At 43.4% G+C, this 20,172-nt stretch overlaps 1 protein-coding gene across 1 annotated transcript; it reads right to left on the reverse strand.

Moving 5' to 3' along the window:
• Window positions 1-5,553: 5,553 nt before the first annotated feature.
• Window positions 5,554-10,416, reverse strand: bambia (BMP and activin membrane-bound inhibitor (Xenopus laevis) homolog a). Its single transcript, XM_061713618.1, has 3 exons — window positions 9,989-10,416; window positions 7,790-8,068; window positions 5,554-6,854 (listed from the first exon to the last, which is right to left on the reverse strand). Exons 1-3 carry the CDS (start codon window positions 10,062-10,064, stop codon window positions 6,439-6,441), a joined length of 771 nt encoding a protein of 256 aa, XP_061569602.1. The 5' UTR covers window positions 10,065-10,416; the 3' UTR covers window positions 5,554-6,438.
• Between the last annotated feature and the right edge of the window lie 9,756 nt (window positions 10,417-20,172).

The following is a 20,172-nucleotide window of genomic DNA, read 5'->3' on the forward strand; positions in this document are numbered from 1 at the left end:
GTAGATTTTTACTTAAAATAAGTAGAAAAATCTGCCAGTGGGACAAGATTTTTTAGCTTGTAATGAGAAGATAAATCTTGTCCCACTGGCAGATTTTTCTACTTATTTCAAGTGAAAATTTACTTGAAACAGGTGAAAATTGTCAAATAACAAGGTATTTTTCTGGTAATGATTCTTGTTTTAAGTGTAATGAGATTTTTTGACAAAAAATTAGACATTTTAACTAGAAATAAGACAAATATTCCTGGTAAGATTTTGAGTTGTTGCAGTGTAGCTGCAGCTGAACATGGTGCTAGCCAAACCACAGCTTTACGAGCTTAACCTGCATCTGCACCCGAAGCTGCATATGATGACATGATCACAACGAGCACGTGCTGCATGGGAAGCGGAAATGTGCCGCGATATCAGCATTAACTCTGCCGAGTCAGCATAGCTTAGCCTAGAAACGTAGACGGCGGTGGTGATGGTGTCTAGCTACCATCTGTTGGAGCTTGTTTACTACGCCCCAAGAGTCACACGGAGCCCGTCAAATGAGTCTATCCTCGTAGAGAGGGTCCCTGGGTGTGATTAACACCATGACCACCAACAGAACAGAACACAGCACTGAATGATTCCTCTGCGAGGAAGATGCACTGATGTCCGGCGGTGCCGAGTCCTGGCTTTTGCAGACAAAATGGCGAGACGTGTTGGCCACCAAGGCGTTCAGCCACCTGACATTCCCCTCTCCAAATATGATCACCATCAGAGTGAGCATACTTAGCTTATAGGCTATTATGCCACTAATTCTCCATTCGAAATGACTTTGACTGTTTTAGAGAGGGGCTGTGTCTAAAAAAAATCAAATTTTCAAGAGAACTGTACCAGATATCTCCATAAAACCACTGGTTAGTATTCAATAGCATTCAGGACAACTAAGTAATAGTATATTTTATAGGGATTTATGTTTTTCTGATAAATGAGAGAAAGGTGAAGGAGTCCTATATGTTCTTATTACCAAAAAGTACAATTTCCGCCTAAACTAAAGGTATAATTACAGTGCTATATTTCACTATTTTCTCAGGTAAATCATTGTCTGACTGTTTGCTGATGGTGGACAGCCACCTGGTTCAAGTAAATTTTCATTTGAAATAAGTAGGAAAATCTGCCAGTGGAACAAGATTTATCTTCTCATTACAAGCAAAAAAATCTTGTTCCACTGGCAGATTTTTCTACTTATTTCAAGTGAAAATCTACTTGAAACAAGTGAAAATTGTTGTTTTTTCCAGTGATGAGTCTGTAATGAGATTTTTTTACTAAAATGAGACATTTTAACTAGAAATGACAAATATTCTTGTTAAGATTGTGAGTTTTTGCAGTGATCCATGTTACTTATCCTGTGAAGGACAGAGTCATATTGATAAGTTCAGAAAAGTGTTTTTTATTGTTGTTTTGATGTATTTGATGTAAGTCCAGTGGATATTTAAAGCTTACAGAAGGCTGCATTTAACTGCTGCTATGTCATTCCTGCAGTATTTCTGCAGGTGTTTTGGTCAGTGCTATTATTTGTAATATATTATATTATTTGTAATCAGCACAAATTATCTGTCCCCATATGATAAAATCCACCATCCCCCCTGATTGTTTTTTACAACTCGAGTACTGCCCGGACGTGTTCATGAACGTAGACTGATAAAGAAATACACTAGGTGGTGTAAAGCTCTTTGAGCGGCCAACGAGACTGGAAACCCTTTATAAATGCAGTCCACTTGCATTCGACTTGTTGACCTCCTGCACTTGACTGGATTTTTACCTGATGTTTGACCTCAGTCACTCTGATGTTCACAAAACGGATCATTTTCCTGCTGCATCAGGTCAACAGAGAAGTGGTCAGCTCCACCAGTTGTGTACTGGTAGAGTGGCGGGGGTACTGGGGGGTACTGGGGGGTACTGGTGAAGCCTGGGAGGCAGGAAAGCTATGAAAACACACTTGGGTTTAAGGAAAGCCTATTACTGCCCCGGTAGGCGTGCCTCCATTACCGTGCTCAGGTGTTAACAAGCTCCATGTGTGTTTACACTTCATATATTGTTCCACATGCTGCTGCTGCCTAAGTGGGCACCGGGGGTCCTGCAGGTCTCACACCTACAGGCTCCGGGGCCCCGGGTCCTGTAGGTGTGGGGCGGAAACGCACAGACACCAGCATGTGGACCTTTAATCTGCACAGGGCCGAGGCCCGCATGGATATCTCTGCTGGAAAATAGTATGACGGGGATGTGGGGGAGGAGGGTCATAGTTTGTATTCACTTTATAAGTAACAGGAGCTCTGTGGATGGAGGCTGATGGTGATAATGAGTATTCTCTGGTGGGGAAGCTCAGCTGTGGCAGATGGAGGCTGAAGTGCTGCATTAAGGCCAACGTTCTGTTGTTACTTCACTGTTTAAACACCAACCTTGGGAGGACCAGTAATTGTTGTACCCCTGGTTTGGCAAATGAGTGTTTTTTTCTAGTAAAACTCACTGGACCAGCTGCACCGTTGGTGAGCATGTGGCTTAGCTATGGCGCTTTTACACTAGTACCTACTCAGCGCGACTCGACTCGACTCGCCCTCGTTATTTTTTAGACACCCAGATCAGAAGTAGGAGGTTGGAGAGAAGCTGCTGTGACGTATTTGATTGTGTGATCTAAATGAAGAAGACAACAACACTAAAGATGTAGAACCTGGAGGAGATGATAGATGTGCTGCTGGGTCTGTGGATTGTGTATGATATTAGTTAAAAAAGTTAAAAGTTAAAAAATGAGAGTGAAAGAAGCTTCAAGCGGCGACGCTTTTTAATGTTTTTAGTGGTGGATCTGGTCGTTCCTTATCTCCCGTCTAGATCCCTTTTTAATTCTCTCCTCAGCACCAGGTTTATGAACATCTGCACCTCAGAGTTGGATCACCAAACAGACTTTTGCTGCCATTGCTGGTTGAATAAAATGAACCAGAATCCGTCAGAGTCTCTTTCTCTGATTTCCTCCTCCTGACTCAGACGTCTGACTCCAACCCCCCGACCAATCGGTGGCCTGTAGTGTGATGATGTCAGATACAACCGACTCAGCCGCTTAAAACCTCGGCAGAGTAGTTACAGAAAAGTATCTACTCGGCACGCCTCCCCCCGCTTCCACCCCCAGTGGAGAAGCGCAAAACCAGGACGAGGCGAGTCGAGTCGGGTTGAGTAGGTACTAGTGGAAAAGCGCCATTGCAGTACCTGCAGGGAACCAGGATGTTCCCTCCACTGCACTACATTTCAAGTTGAACCCATGTCCACACGTCTGGCGTTTAAATGAGCCAAACTTGAAGGAAGCTGAACTTAAATGAAGCTGTACACAATAGAGGGTATGCATTGACGTCATTTCCACACTGGACCAGCCCCCTTACTCACTCTGAGTGGTAAAACTTCAGCAAAAACAGCTGCAACTAGTGGAGAAGACGGGATAACAGCTGATTATCGTCAGTTGGACTTGACAGTGACCCGTACAGTTACCAAGAACCAGTGGTCCATGGACATTAATATTTGGTACAGTTACCAAGAACCAGTGGTCCATGGACATTAATATTTGGTACAGTTACCAAGAACCAGTGGTCCATGGACATTAATATTTGGTACAGTTACCAAGAACCAGTGGTCCATGGACATTAATATTTGGTACAGTTACCAAGAACCAGTGGTCCATGGACATTAATATTTGGTACAGTTACCAAGAACCAGTGGTCCATGGACATTAATATTTGGCCATGAATCCAGTTTCCTGATATTTATATGTACTTAATTTCTACGCCGGGGAAATACACGAAGCAAAGCTTGAAGGCTTACAAAAGTCTTGACGCTTGGTCCGACTTCAAGACAGGATTTGTTGTAGAAATAAAGTGATGAGGACACCGAACTTTATGATTTGACCGTTTAACGTTAACTACCCAAAAATCCAACATTACCTGATACAAAATGGGAACCGCAAATCCACGTTTCGGTGCCTGGAATCCAGTTGTTTCTGTGAATTGCAGCGATCCATTTGTCTCTCTTAAGCTTATTTTTCAGCAGTCTGTAAAACGATAACTCCGATTTCTTGCTAAATCTATGAATACAGTCGATCGCACAACAGCTCTTTCCCATTTTAGATGTTTTCCAGTTGCTCAAACTGAAAGTTTACGCTGACACTCAGTCTTTCTGACACTCAGTCTTTCTGTGAACTTTTTTAGGAATGTCTGTCTATCTGTTGTGCCTGCACACTTTATATGTTTCACTGAGGGAAAGGGGAAACGTCCTCTTGATTCCTTGTATGTCTTAACATGTGAAGAATTGACAATAAAGCTATTTTGACTTGACTTTAACTTGACTTCTGCCACTCAGTCTTTCTGACACTCAAGTTGCATCTGTGACGTCATGCACATTCCCTCTATAAATGGATGTAAAGGTGTTTTTTTCTTTAAAAACAAGCTGTGCAGACAAAAGAAGAGTGTCCTCGCTGGTCTCTCTCCCCCCATGACCAGTGAAACTAATGCTTTTTAGGCTCAACTTCCCTCCCGCCCTCCCCTCCTCCCCCCAAAGCCAAAAGGGGAGCCCATGAGTGAGACAGCAAAATGAGATCAGGCTAAAGAAAACAGCTGACACATTAGGCTGCCAGAGCAAAGCAGAGGGCATTATTATAATTACAAGGATAATAGTCCTGGGGGATTCCCCCCCCGAGCAGGAGCTGAGCCTCGCTAATGCAAGCTGCCGCTAAGTGGCCCGGCTGCTAATACCGTTTTCCCGTCCTAATGGAAAGGAACAAGTGTCGGGGCCAGACGTCGTGCTCTCCGGCAGAAGTGGACTTCCACCTTTAAATCCATACAGGATGCGGTTACCACGGCAACCACAGAAACCGTAGAGCCTGAACTCTTCAACTCAAGCGTGCCCTCCCTCCCATCCCCGTCATGCTTTGCGTGACACACGCGCCGTGTTATATAGCAACGGTTGCGGCTGCCGTCGCCAGCGTGAGAGGACGGACGGACGTCTCTTTATACGACCTTTGAAGTGGCTCAGCAGGAAGGAAATCAGAGTTAATCTGGAAATGTCATCAAACGGGACAAGCAGGGATTTAAGGAGAAGAAAAGAAGTCATTTAGTTTTTTTTCCTTATTTCTGGTACTTTGATTATTTTTAGGTCTGAAAACCTTTCCCACCTCCGTTAAAGGGCACAGACACCAAAGATAAAAGCTAGGATTCATTTTTATGTTAAACAGTTGTTATTCAGCGTGAAGCTGCTCAGTTTTTTCCAACTTATGCTTTATAGAAACAACTGCAGTGGTTTTAAAATGTCACTTTTCTTGTTGTGTGTGTTTGGGGCTAAACTTATAGATGTATCCAGACATTATTTGGAAGTGGTTACTCATGGAGACTCTTGTTGAACGTGAAAAAAGAAACATTTCAGCTCGGGAGGAGAGAAGTGTGTTTGCAGACACAACTTCTCTCCAGTAAAACGAGGTCGTCGCTTCACACGCGGACCGCAAGGCCACTCTCTCTCGCTCGTCCTCACACAAGTACACATGCCTCTCTGTAGCCCTGAGCTTTAAACTTTACTGTAGCAAGTCATAAAAGTTCACAATGAGCACAGAAATGTGTGTAAAGTTCATGGATTTTCCTCCCATGGAGATTTAAGGCAGAATACACATTAAAAAAAAAAAAAAAAAAGGACCAGAATGAACCATTGAATAAATAAAAAGTCGCTTTTAATGGAACTCATTCTTTCACACACACACACAAACACACACTCTCACACACAAAAATCAAGCTTTTAGTCTGATCACAAGAGATGTTGAACATTCATCCAGAATAAGACACACTGGTCAGTTTTATCAGACAAAAATATATATATAGATATATTTAGAATCTTTACAATAAGTCTGAATCATGAAATGTACACAGAGGAGTGTGCACGCCTAAAGTCAAAACACACAACTTTTTTTTTGTTGTTTTAACTTTCTTTTTTTTTTTTAAACTCCTCAGACAAGTTCATTTTTGTACCCTGGTGTCAGTGTAAAAAAAAGAAGTCTTGTTTTAAGCAACGTCGGCTTGTTTTTCACAAATGTGCAAATAAAGATAAATTTGGAATCCTTCAGCGCTCGGCGTGGCAAGTCCAGGATCCTCCGGCGCGGCGGCGAGGCTCCCGCTCCCGCCTCAAAGTCCTTGCCCTCGCAACTTAAATACAGCTCTGCGTTGCTCTGCCTTTCATTTTTCAAGTAAAGTGCTCCTCTATCAAAAAACATTTAACATTAGATCAGTTCTCATTTTGTTCCGTCACTGGTTACAATTAGAAAAAGGAGAACACAACAGACCAATGAATGAAAAACACTGTCTGGAATGTCTTTTTTTCCTCTCCTTTTTTTTTTGTAAGTGAAAAGCTCAGCGGTCATCAAGGAGTCCTGGCTGCAGACGTGGTCATTGTTCATACGAACTCCAGCTTCCCGTGGCCGCTGTACATCCCCCAGTGCACCAGAGACAGGAACTTGTCGCTGCCGGCGTCGGCCTGCCTCATCTTGTCGCAGGTGAGGCAGCAGTTCTCGTGGCCGCTCACGGGCACCATGCACTCCAGGTCCAGCTTGGCCACGTGGCCCTTCTTGGTGTGGTGGCCGTGGAAGCTGTAGTGCAGCCGCGACAGCATCTGCTGCCGCTGGTCCTGCAGCCGCTTGTTCTCGCTGCGCAGCATCCGCAGCGCCAGCATGATGAGCAGCACCAGGATGAGGCCGCCGGCGATGGGCACGGCGATCACCGCCGCCCGGAACCACACCTCCTTGGTGGAGGCCAGCTCCTGCACCCGCGTCACCAGGTTCCTGTTGCTGCCGTCCGCCTGGTACCGGCTATCTGCACGCAAAAAACACACACAGAACGGGCTGTTAGCTGAGCTCAGGAAACACAGGGTTGCAACACTAAACCCACAACTAGAAAACTCTGACATGAAACATGAGAATATTCAGTCAACAGTAGTTATCAAACTTGTCATTGTGCATTGAGTTAAATCATGTAATCACTTTGTATTTGCAATTGTATAATTCTGTATATTTCGTTTTTTTGTGGACCCCAGGGAGACTAGCTGGTTGCTATGGCACCAACTAATGGGGATCCTTAATAAAATCTAAATCTAAAATCTCACACATTACACTTGCATGGTCCAGATTTAAAAGTGGATTTATAAACAGAAGGTTTATTAGATTAGATTCAACTTTATTGTCATTGCACATGTCAAAAGTACAGGGCAACATAATGCAGTTAGCATCTAACCAGAAGTGCTTATGCAGTGAAATAAATACACATATCTATATATACACATATGAATGTTTTAAAAAAAGGTAACTAACTGCCTTCCTGAGGTGCAGAGCAAGAGCCCATTAAAAGTCAAATTGAAGCTCTCATGAGTTGGAAACTAAGAAAAAAGCAGGGGAGGCCTACATCTCCATAAACACCACGTGTTTAAGAGCCCCCACTCCTCAATGGAGAGAGGAAAATGTCATAACAGATTCCCTCAGGACAGTCAAATCATTTTAAACTCCCCTTAAAGAGAATTTCATGCTGCAGTTTCTATGAAAAACAACAGCTCTGTCCATCTTTACCTTTACTTGGTCAATCAGTGCTCAGCCATACTCCATTTTTTATCACAAGTATGCTGTATGAGTTGTATGAATGAGGGTACGGGGAGTGGGGGGGTCAAGGGAGATTGTTTCTTTTCTCTTTTTAATGTAAAGCACTTTGTCTGCATGAACGTTGCTGTATAAATAAATAAAGTTCAGGTTAAAGTTTACCTGTGGAGTCCCTGGCGTGCGCCAGGTCGTGCAGGCCTCTGTAGTTGCACATGTCGTCGTGGCAGCACTCCAGCATGAGGGCCCCGGTGAGCGCGTCTGCGGCCCGGTGGCTGCTGCAGGTGTCTGCCGCGTCGCTGACGGGGTCCAGGCACCCGTGGGTGAGCGGGGAGTTCACGTTGAGCGGGTCCAGGACCTTGGTGAAGCAGGCGTTCAGCTCCGACTTGCACATGTACCCGGTCGCCACGCAGTGCGGCGCGTCACAGTAACACCTTATTTCTCCTGGAGATGGAAGAAAAAAGGTAGCAACGTTAGGAGAAGTGGAAACAGAAGTCGGCTCAGTTTTATTCAAAAGACGAGTTTATTCAGTCATGTCGATCCGCTTGAGAGTTTCCAACACAAATACGGCTCCCAGAGTTATAGTTTCTATTCCTGCACTTAATGCCTGTGGCGTAACACGACTTTTTACTTTGAAGCCTTTGCTTCTCAAAAGTATCTGCTAAGCCCTGCAATAAGCAGCCAGGTAATTTTAAGGACGGCGTGGGATATTCCGCTTCCCTGCCTCCCGTCACACCAGCATTTCAGAGCCCTTTTTGTCTGTGTTACAGAAAAGGAACCGTGCAGCTTATAATTAGTGGTTGTTTGCCAAAGTAAATGTCTCTCAACCCAAATGGAAACATGTAACGGGGAGTTGGGGGGGGGGTGGTGGTGGGGGCCAGAGCCAGAGCACGGCAACAGAATATCCTTCACCCCCCCCCTGAAGTCTGCAAGAAGCTTTACTTGTGGTCAAGACCGGGGTGTGGTGGGAGGGGGCAGCGGGACGCTTGGAGGTCCCATCTAGAACGGCCTGTTTTCACAGAGAACCACTTCACGCTCCTTTTCAGGCAAAGATCACCCTTTCAACGCCACTTTTGACATCTTTTTAGAGTCGTTGTGCCTCCAGATACCTCCTAAACACCTTCAGGAGCAACCTGAATACAACTAGTCGGCATAACGATAAGAAAAAGAAGAAAAACGTGGACTGAAAGTGCTTCCTTGTGCCTTGCAGGATTGCATGAAAATGGAGGTGTTTCTGAAATCCTGCGTGTCCCTGAAGGCAGCACGGGAGCATACATTCATCAGATCAGTGTTTCCCTGGGAATGAGCGGAGCAGCGGGGCTCCGGCAGGTCACCTGGAGAAGATTTCATTAGGGAGGAGAGGCCCCTCCGCGGGCTGAGGGGGGGCCCAGGCCGGGCCCCGGGGTGAAGGGCAGCTTCACATCTGTGCAGCACTGAAACACCACCCGTGAAGTGGCAGCGAGGAAAAAAGACTGGGCATCTCCAGGGCTTTGTATATCATTTAAATAAAGATAAAGTAATTAAAAGTATTGAAAATAGACCTCTTTATCATATCAAAACCTATCTAATCAGAAATAGATATTTTTAAAAGGCCAAAAACGGTCTTGTTGGTCTCTTTTTAAGGTAAAAAAAGGACCAGTGCTCCAGTGGCGCCACCAGCGGGGGGGGGGGGGCAGGGGTGGCCATGGCAAAATTTGCCGGCCCTCAAAAAAAAAAAAAAAAAACAACACTTGCCGGTCACATAGATTCTAACGTCAGTTATGCGTTTCATCCCAAATCATTTGGGCAAAATGCATATCAGTCAGCGTTTCTTTAAGTATTTCTGAGCCTAATAATAAAAATAAAAAATGAATGTACAAAAAAATTTAAGAAATAAATGTAAAAAAATTTGATATATATATATAAATATTATATATTAAAATGTATATATGATATATATTAAAAATGCATATATATGCCATAGGTTTTTACCAACATGGTATTAAGCATGATTATATATGCAGACAAGTTAGAAAGTAAAATAAATAAGTATTCCTATATAGTATACTATAGTATAATAAAATCCTGTATGATGGCTTTTAGTTTTGTTTCCACCCCAAGAACTGAAGTGGCCCCATCTGGCCCCCCCTAGGAAACAGTTTTGGAGGCGTCCCTGAATAAAGATAAAGTAATTAAAAAGTATTGAAATAGGTTTTGATATGATAAAAAGGTCTAATTAGAAATAGACATTTTAAAAAAGGCCAAAAACCCGCATTGCTGATGTGTTTTTAGGGTAAAAACAGGAGGACCGCTCCACGTCCGCGGCGTCTGCCCCGAGTCTATCCCCAGTTTCGTCCCCGTCGGCAGCGCAAAGTCCTCACGTACCTTTGGTCAGCAGCACCGCCATGGCGCACAGCTCCAGTTGCAGCCAGATGGAGATCAGGGCGGACTGTCGATCCATTTACAGCTTCCACCGCGGACAGGACCGGCAAGGGACCCGAGATCACGCACAAACCCTGAGTGTCGTCCCGCATGGAGCTGCGCTTCACCAGCGGTGCAACATCACCGGTGCTGCGTTCACGGACCCGCTGCTGCGTTCAGGGACCCGGGCAGCGAAACAATATCACCGGGGGCTGCGTTCACGGAAGCGGCGAACAAACAATATACTCCGTGGAAAAACGAGTCAACTGCGGCTTTGACTGGTCACTGGTTAACGGTCCTCTTCTATGGCTCCGTGTGCCCGGTCACAGTTGAAGCGTCGCTTTATTATTCCTGTGTGGACAGACGGGGAAGAGAAGAGTTTCCTCCGACCTGAAGACTGAACACAGACTGGAGACGAGCCGAGCACCGTTTAAGAGAAGCGGCTGACGTCACCGGAGCCCCGCCCCCCTCTCTCCTGATTGGTCCAGACTTCCATATGAGACGAGTGCGTAACGATAAATAAAATAAAATAAAATAAAATAAAATAAAATAAAATAAAATAAAATAAAATAAAATAAAATAAAATAAAATAAAATAAAATAAAATAAAATAACTGATGATGAAGGGCAAGAAGAGAAAAGAAGGAAAATAATAATAAAAACCATAATGGTAACATGTTGAATGAATATAATGAAAAAACTCATTTTCATTTATTAGTATGTTGGTTTTAAATTTATGCAACAAAGAAGCCATAGGCTATAGTTGCAGAATAACCTTACTCACATGTGATTATATACTATTTTGTTTATATATCCTGTTAACTCTTTGCCTATTAAAAAACATTCCTGTAATCATTTCCATTTTTATTTTATTATCAGGATTCAATCCTTTAATACACTTAAAATGCATATATTCCAACTTTAAGCCTTCATTTTCTAAATAAATTGTGTCAAATTTCGGTCTTTTTCTGTTCACCACTTGATTAATTCATCTAACTTGATTAATTCAGTGTTAATGAATCATCCTCAGTTCATGTTTAGTAGGCTATGATGTTGGTTGCATTTTCCACACTGGAGTCATGTTAGTTTGATAAGTAATACTTGAACGTGTCTAGCAGCAACTGTTTGCTTTTTCAGAGTTTTTTTTCGTGGTTATTATTGTTGCATTGTTGGATAAAGGCGTGATGTGGTCCGGCTCGGTTCCCTGACCTGCAGCTACCTGCAGGGCCCCGCGGCTGCAGCCTGGGAGACGCTCTGCAGACGCTCTGCAGCCTCCGGGCAACAGCAGCACCCGGCGCCACCCAGGCGACACACACACACACACACACACACACACACACACACACACACACACACACACACACACACACACACACACACACACACACACACACACACACACACACACACACACACACACACAAAACCAGTTATCAGTGCTCCTGTCAAAGTCCTACTGATTTCTGCCTTTTTTTCACATGCAAAAGACGTTTTATTGATGTTTTTTTTATTTTCAGGTATTACATTGCAACGTTGCGACCCCCCACACTCAGCCTGATCGTTTAATCTTTCTCGTTTGGACCACTGGACACCGAGGATCCCCCTGCTGACAGAGGTGTGTGGGAGTTCAGAGAGGGTTCGGTCCGCCAGCCCCTCCGAGCTGCGTCCCAGCACAAATGAATCATCCGCGAGCCTTTTATTGTGGCCTGCAGACAACAGGATGAGGATCTTTCTTCAGGGAGCCTGGAAGACTTTGCACGTTGCAATTACGGCAATTATGTGCAATTCCACAGAGGCGCCAGTCCACGGTTGGCGTTACATCCCTTATTTGCGCGGAGGAGTGGAGGAGTGGAGGAGTGGAGCAGTGGAGGAGTGGAGGAGTGGAGGAGAGGAGGAGTGCGTGAAAGAGGAGGAGGCAGAGCCGGATCACTGCAAGAGGATCATTCATTGGTTCATTTTAGTTATTGCTGGAGGTAGAAAGCTGATTCTGTCTCTGCCTGATAATAACCTAAACCCCTGGAATATGAAGAGCAAATTTAACGTCTCGCTCATTTTAGTGTCAGTACATTTATTATCTAGTATCTAGTATGTATGTAATATATACACACACACACACACACACACACACACACACACACACACACACACACACACACACACACATATATATATATATATATATATATATATATATATATATATATATATATATATATATATATATATATATATATATATATATACTGGATTCATTACAAATCAACTGAAATATTGCAAGCCTTTTATTATTTTAATATTGCTGATTATGGTTTACAGTTTAAGATTAAGAGTCCCAGAATATTCAAATTTTTTGAGATAGGATATTTGAGTTTTCTAAAGCTGTAAGCCATGATCAGCAATATTAAAATAATAAAAGGCTTGCAATATTTCAGTTGATTTGTAATGAATCCAGAATGTATGACATTTTTGTTTTTGTGATTGCATTACAGAAAATCACAATATTCTAATTTTCTGAGACAGCCCTGTATATATATATATATATATATATATATATATATAGAGAGAGAGAGAGAGAGAGAGAGAGAGAGAGAGAGAGAGAGAGAGAGAGAGAGAGAGAGAGAGAGAGAGAGAGAGAGAGAGAGAGAGTCTCTCCTGCCACCAGTTGAACCCGTCTCTGCTTGTTGTTGTTAAACACTGCCATCTAGTGGTCAAAACTGGAATTTTTCTTCTTAATCTGAGAAAAGAAACCCTGCAATGAAAGTTGGAAATAGCTTCATTATTATTTAAACAAGGGTTAGGATCATCTTTAAATGTCAACGTAACAGAGGTCAAAAATACGAGAATAAACGTTTAATCTCTGCTGTAGATGATGCTTCACACATTATGAATTTGTCATTTCCCATTTTAGTTTGAATGTTCTTGTTCTTGTTAGGCCGTGTTTTTCCCCTTTTGAGTATTCTTACTTTAAAGCCAACATCACAGATTTCACAGACTGAGTAATAGCTGTCTTTCGGTTGTCTAAACTTGATGTATGAAGTGAAAAGAGTGTAAGAGGCCCCCCGGTAGGAAAACAAAACAGCACATCTTTTCCTGCTGAGGGAATGAGTGTCAGCACAGTAGGGTGGGTTTCAAGAAAGTGGCCTTTTTGGGGGCATTTGTGTCTGCTATGGCAGGTTAGGAGACACTGGTGTGACCCGTTTACACAGAGGAGAGGCCTCTGCCTGACAAAGCCCCCCTGCAGCCGGGACAACGACCGCCGGCCTGCAGCCCAGGAGCTGGAAGAGAGTACCTGAAACTTAACCCTCAACAGAAGCCGTCTGAGGAGCTCCAAACGAGCCCGTGATGCTCACATATCTCCACTTTAATGATCCGAATCCATATATCCGTGAAAGCAAACCAGCCCGGGCAGACAGGCTTCCTCCAACACCTCCTCTCACGCTTCCTCTTCTCTCTTTGATGTGCGTCATTTCAATGTCTGTGAAGAACCAGAGACAGGCAGGCTGTCTCCACGCGAGATGCAGTTAAATCAGCATAAAGGGAGCAAATATTCAATGCATTTGAGTGACTTCTGTGAATACATACAGATAGATATGCAGAGAAAGTGCTCAGAGAGACTTTGATGTCCCAGATTAGGTTAAAGGCTCTGCATGCTGCGGCAATCAGTGGCTGTGGTGCTTTATCAGGACTAATCTGAGGCAGGAAACCAATGAATCCTCCTTTGTCCTGACTTGAGTGTCCGTGCTGCAGCGCTCTGTTCTCTCGTCATCGTTGAGGAGCTGGGATTGATCGTCTGGGCCGGTCGATAATCAGACTCAGCTGCTCTGATACGGCTCTGTGCTTCATGTTTCAACTTTGTGTAAAGCTGGTAAACGTATGGAGTAGATAAAGCCTTCTGGAGCAGATGGAGCAGCAGGAGATCAGTGCTGAAAAGATCAATCTTATGGTTATGGATTATCAAAATAAAGTTATTAAGGTCGTTAATTCAGCAGCGGATCAAATAAGCAAAACGACTTTCTCACGTTTAGAAATACAATCATCTATAAAGGAAAGCACACCTTTTTTGGTTCTTCTTATGTATCAGAAGAAAAATATAAAATATGAAATGATAAAGAAATCCCATCTTAAAAGGTATTAATACACAACCGTAGATGTTAAAATGCAGCATGACCTTTGAGCTGTGAGGTCAAGGAAACACTCAAATGAAGGGGTGTGTGAAAATCTGAAGACACTCTTGTTGCTTCTGCAGGAGTTCAAGGAGGGATGGGGTGGGGGGGGGGGCTCTGTGGCTCCGTTTGTTGCCATTTCAGAGGCACATCAGCGATGCATCCACTTACCCACTCGACTCACAGGACACCAATACATGACAAAAACATCAGTCCCTCCTTAAACAAGTTGGTTGAATAAAAAAACAAACCCAAAACCCTCTGTATAGGAAAATATATAGTATTTTTTTTTAGTTTAGTTTATTGGTCTTTTCAATTTCCACAACACAAATAATCCAAAGTACAGGTGTAAATCATCAGTGTAATACAAAAAATATATAATTTTTTAAAATATATATATATATATATATATATATATATATATATATATATATATATATATATATATATATATATATATACACACACAATTTTAACTAAAAAAAAAGACTAAAAGGTGTACACTGAGGCCTGAGCTTATGACGCCTACCCTTTTCACAAAAAAAGTTAGCTTTTAAAAGCTAGTGCATTTGGGATTTAGAGAGAGATGAAACAAAATACATAAATAAATCTATATGAGAAGTTGCCTGAGTATAAACAAAATAACTGTACACAAACGTGCAGCATATTCCACATGTCATTACTAAATATCATTCCATACAGCAGGGATATTCAATTGGCGGCCCGCGGGCCACATGCGGCCTGCCGGGAGCTTTTTTGTGGCCCCTGGTCATATTTCAAAAAAGGGGGTGTTTGTCGAAAAAAAAAAAAAAAATTTATAATATTTTTATAACTGGCTACTATGGACTAAAATGGTTGTGCTCAATGCTTAATATAATATTCAAATAAGGAAATCTTGGTGGAAAGTGGTGCTTTGTCATTATGGCGTGTTTTATTAAAAGGTCAATATCAACTTCATTAAGTTTGCACAATGCATGGTTTCAAAATGAACTTGCATTCAAAATAATATTTCTTTATCTGAATATTATATTTAACATTCACAATTACTAAATCTGGAGACAATTAATACATAATTCATATGTAAACTAGATATATTCAAATGTATTATATTACATAAGTCTTCGTCTTTGAGTGCAAAATAAATTTTGAAAACCACCACATTTTCAAATTGTGCGGCCCTCTCCATACAGTCCTTTTGCAGATGTGGCCCCCGGCCGAATCTAGTTGAATACCCCTGCCATACAGTATATATATCCAGTATATAAGCACATACATACACACACGCATACTGTATATACATATACATATATATATATATATATATATATATATATATATACACATACACACACGCATACTATATATACATACATATATATATATATATACACACACACACACACACACACACGCATATATACCTACATACACATATACATACACATGTCCATAGGCACATGCCTTTGTGTATTATACCTTTTATTTATATGTATTCATCATTTTGTATTTATAGGTGCTTTTGAATTGTAATAAAGTGCTCCATATTTTCATTTCTGTATCTAAGCTGTTCCACAGATTAAAGGAGCATGAGGCAGGATTGAGGCAGGATTTATGAAAAAAATTCGTATACGTTTTAAGTTTTCTAGTAATAATGTCAGATGAAGCGTTCCAAACCCAAAAGGATGAGCCCTCTAGTGTATCTCTCCTTTGCCTTGAACAGGCTGTGTGCTGCAAAATGTGCTGCAATTCGGTCCCGAATTTCCCGCGCTGTCCTGCGGATGTGACGTCACATGACGCTGCATGCACGTTCTCCCCGTTCTCCCGTGCCGGCTTCACTGTTGGCTGCAATACCCCCGACGACCGTCGTGGTGAAGGGTGGCGCTAGAGAGTCTAATTTCTTAAAAGGAGCCTCATGCTCCTTTAACTCCTGTCACTGAGATGATCGTTGTTTAACGTTGGTTCTTGCCTTAGTTTTCCTGAACATACATGTTCCCCTTAGTTCATTTTGGTTAACTCTGCGTTGGAAGAGCTTCTGAATACTGTCAGGAAGGGTTTTATTGTTGATTTTAAACAATAAAACACTTCCTGACAGCATTCAGAAGCCCTTCCAAGCAGAGTATAAACAGCACATACATGTATAAAAAACAGAATAACAGGAGCGCTGCTGGTGTCCCCACAACCACCGGTGCTCTTGCAATGGGTGCAACAGTAATCTCAAAAGGAAAAAATGCAGGCACTCTGGTGGCTTGAAAAAATTAAAAAACCTTTATTTGACTGGGTTACATACTAAAAAGACACCAACGCGTGTCGGCTTGCGCCTTCCTCAGGGTGTATGGAGACAAGAGACAATCAAACAAAATTAAATAGAATTCAGTTCAGCTGTGGCTCCTCAGGTCTCTGCAATGCTCCTCCAGGCCTGAAGGAGGCGCTGGCAGGAGCACCCAGATATTCTGCTTCCTGAACAATCAAAAAAAGGAAAATTAAATTGACTGTTGAAAAGTAACAGAGTAGCAGTATAACGTGAATCATGAGTACCAAAAAGAAGACCATGCAAAGAATAATAAAGCTAAATATATAGAGAAAATCTCCCCTCCTTTAAACAAAACATGACAGTAAGTCACACAATGGCCTGAAAAGTCATGACAAAACAAAGAGCAATGTGAATATAAATATAAATGCAAACAAAGAAACCCAAAGGAAGAAGACTGATAATTATACAACAAAAATTACTAAATCATAGAAAGGATGAAAGGTCAAAATCCTCATTGAGGCCAGGGAAGCTGGTGGCCTTCAGGACATCAATCCAATAAGCCTCTCTCTGCTTGAGGCGCCTGACTCTGTCCCCACCCCTTGCATCGACACTGATCACCTCAATGCCTGAGACTCGTAGAGAAGAGTCATCTGTGTGTTGTGCCTCTGTCACAGGGGTGGTTCAAGTCCCCAATTAAATACTTTCGAGGGTGAGCAGCGCTTAGTAACCCACAACAAAAAGCAGGAGTGCAGCAACAAACATTTATTGTGCAAAACGGTTATAAAATCAGGGGTGGGGGAGTCACTAAAAATAGAACTGTTTCTAAAATGGCCAATCCATAAAAGGTTAAAAAAGGTTAAAGATGAACAGTCTTAGTCTTTCTGGGCTCACTGTCCTCCAGTGCCCTCTCAGTGCCCCCTCCCTGTTGGCCCACGCCAACAGGGATCCCCGGTCCGAGTCCGCCGGGGGCTCCCCAACCACCTGGGCCCCCATGGGCCTCTGTACGTCAGTCCATCCACTCTTGTTCATCCACTCTCGTCCCTCATGGGCCTCTGTCCGTCCGTTCAATCTCCCAGCTTGAATGTCTGCCTTGAATATATAAGGGGAAGGAAACCCTCCCCTCGTTCACCATTGGTCTAGGGGGGCCAGCCTGCAGTGGTTTATTGGCCACTGCAGCTGTCTGTCAGGATTCAGTTGATTGTGTTCAGCTGTGTCTAATAAACTCAAACAAAAGGTAATTGCATGTCAACTCAAAACACAGAAAAGGTTACATTTCAAACAGTAACAAACAAAAACATGCAAATAAAATGGTTAACAACAATTCCAAAACAATAAACAAACAATTAGACACAGCCTGACACTCAGCATGACATCCCCCCACAGTTTACCATTGGCAGTCCCTGTCAACAATCCCCATGTCCACCAACAGCAGCCTCCAGCGGTTCCTTATCCCAGCAGCTGCAGCCAGCTCTCCGCAGCGTCCAGCAGCCCCACCAGTAGCCTCTGGTGGTCTCGTGCTGCAGCCAGCTCTCAGTAGCATCCATCAGCCCCACCAGTAGCCTCTGGTGGTCTCGTGCTGCAGCCAGCTCTCAGTAGCATCCATCAGCCCCACCAGTAGCCTCTGGTGGTCTCGTGCTGCAGCCAGCTCTCAGTAGCATCCATCAGCCCCACCAGTAGCCTCTGGTGGTCTCGTGCTGCAGCTAGCTCTCGGCAGCATCCATCAGCCCCACCAGTAGCCTCTGGTGGTCTCGTGCTGCAGCCAGCTCTCAGTAGCATCCATCAGCCCCACCAGTAGCCTCTGGTGGTCTCGTGCTGCAGCCAGCTCTCAGTAGCATCCATCAGCCCCACCAGTAGCCTCTGGTGGTCTCGTGCTGCAGCTAGCTCTCGGCAGCATCCATCAGCCCCACCAGTAGCCTTCGGTGGTCTCGTGCTGCAGCCAGCTCTCAGCAGCATCCATCAGCCCCACCAGTAGCCTCCGGTGGTCTCTCTTGCTGCATATGGGCAAAGGTCGCATCACTGTTACGACGGGCAAAACATCCTCAGGGCTTGGGGCAGAGGGCCTTCTTTAAGGCCCAACAAAAAACGGGCACCAGGATAAATTATCATTTTAAAACTTTGTGGGTACCCAGCACTGCTCACAAACTCGAATCCTGCCAACAACGCCAAATGTCACAGGGGTGGTTCAAGTCCCCAATTAAATACTTTCGAGGGTGAGCAGCGCTTAGTAACCCACAACAAAAAGCAGGAGTGCAGCAACAAACATTTATTGTGCAAAACGGTTATAAAATCAGGGGTGGGGGAGTCACTAAAAATAGAACTGTTTCTAAAATGGCCAATCCATAAAAGGTTAAAAAAGGTTAAAGATGAACAGTCTTAGTCTTTCTGGGCTCACTGTCCTCCAGTGCCCTCTCAGTGCCCCCTCCCTGTTGGCCCACGCCAACAGGGATCCCCGGTCCGAGTCCGCCGGGGGCTCCCCAACCACCTGGGCCCCCATGGGCCTCTGTACGTCAGTCCATCCACTCTTGTTCATCCACTCTCGTCCCTCATGGGCCTCTGTCCGTCCGTTCAATCTCCCAGCTTGAATGTCTGCCTTGAATATATAAGGGGAAGGGAACCCTCCCCTCGTTCACCATTGGTCTAGGGGGGCCAGCCTGCAGTGGTTTATTGGCCACTGCAGCTGTCTGTCAGGATTCAGTTGATTGTGTTCAGCTGTGTCTAATAAACTCAAACAAAAGGTAATTGCATGTCAACTCAAAACACAGAAAAGGTTACATTTCAAACAGTAACAAACAAAAACATGCAAATAAAATGGTTAACAACAATTCCAAAACAATAAACAAACAATTAGACACAGCCTGGCACTCAGCATGACACCTCCATATAGTGTTTGGCCATTGGGTAGTTCACATTTTTGGTACGAATGGCATATTTATGTTCAGCCACCCTGTCCCTCAATCTCCTTTTAGTAAGGCCTACATAAAAACAACCACAAATGCATTCCAGTCGGTATACAACATGAGTAGTGTTGCAATTTATGAAACTGGAAATAAAATACAACTTGTTGCTAAAAACATCCATGAAAGTATCCGTTTTGACCATGTTGTCACAGCATCTACAGTTACCACACCGAAAATTGCCCTTTGGTCGACGCAGCCAGGTGTCTGGTTTGTGAGCAGGAAGGTAACTCCTCACCAGTTTATCTTTAATGGTGGGGGCCCTTCTGAAGCTGATACCTGGCGGTTCAGGGAAAACCCCTTTTAAAGAGGGGTCACTCTCAATTATGTCCCAATTTCTTTTTATGATACGTTTGATCTGGACAGCTTGTTTACTGTAGCGTGTAACAAAGAAGGGTTTCTGAACTTGTTCTTGTTTAGGTTTAGGGGTGAGTAGATCCCCTCTCTCCAGTGATGAAGCTCTGTTATGAGCCTGAGTCAGGAGCTCAGATTTATACCCCCTCTGTTTAAAACGTTGCTGCATGTCCGTTGATTGATTTAAAAAGTCTTGGTCAGAATCACATATACGCCTTAATCTGTGCATTTGACCATAAGGGATGTTCTTAATAAGCCACGGCGGGTGGAAGCTATCTGCATGCAATAGAGTGTTACGGTCAGTTTCCTTTCTAAAAATGGACGTGTGCAAGTAACCTTGGTCATCTTTAGAAATCTGCAGGTCTAAAAAATTGATGACTTTAACGTCGTATTCTATGCTCAGTTTCAAGTTTTTGTTCAAATTGTT

The sequence above is a fragment of the Cololabis saira genome, chromosome 22, assembly GCF_033807715.1.
Source record: "Cololabis saira isolate AMF1-May2022 chromosome 22, fColSai1.1, whole genome shotgun sequence".
Classification (NCBI taxonomy): domain Eukaryota; kingdom Metazoa; phylum Chordata; class Actinopteri; order Beloniformes; family Belonidae; genus Cololabis; species Cololabis saira.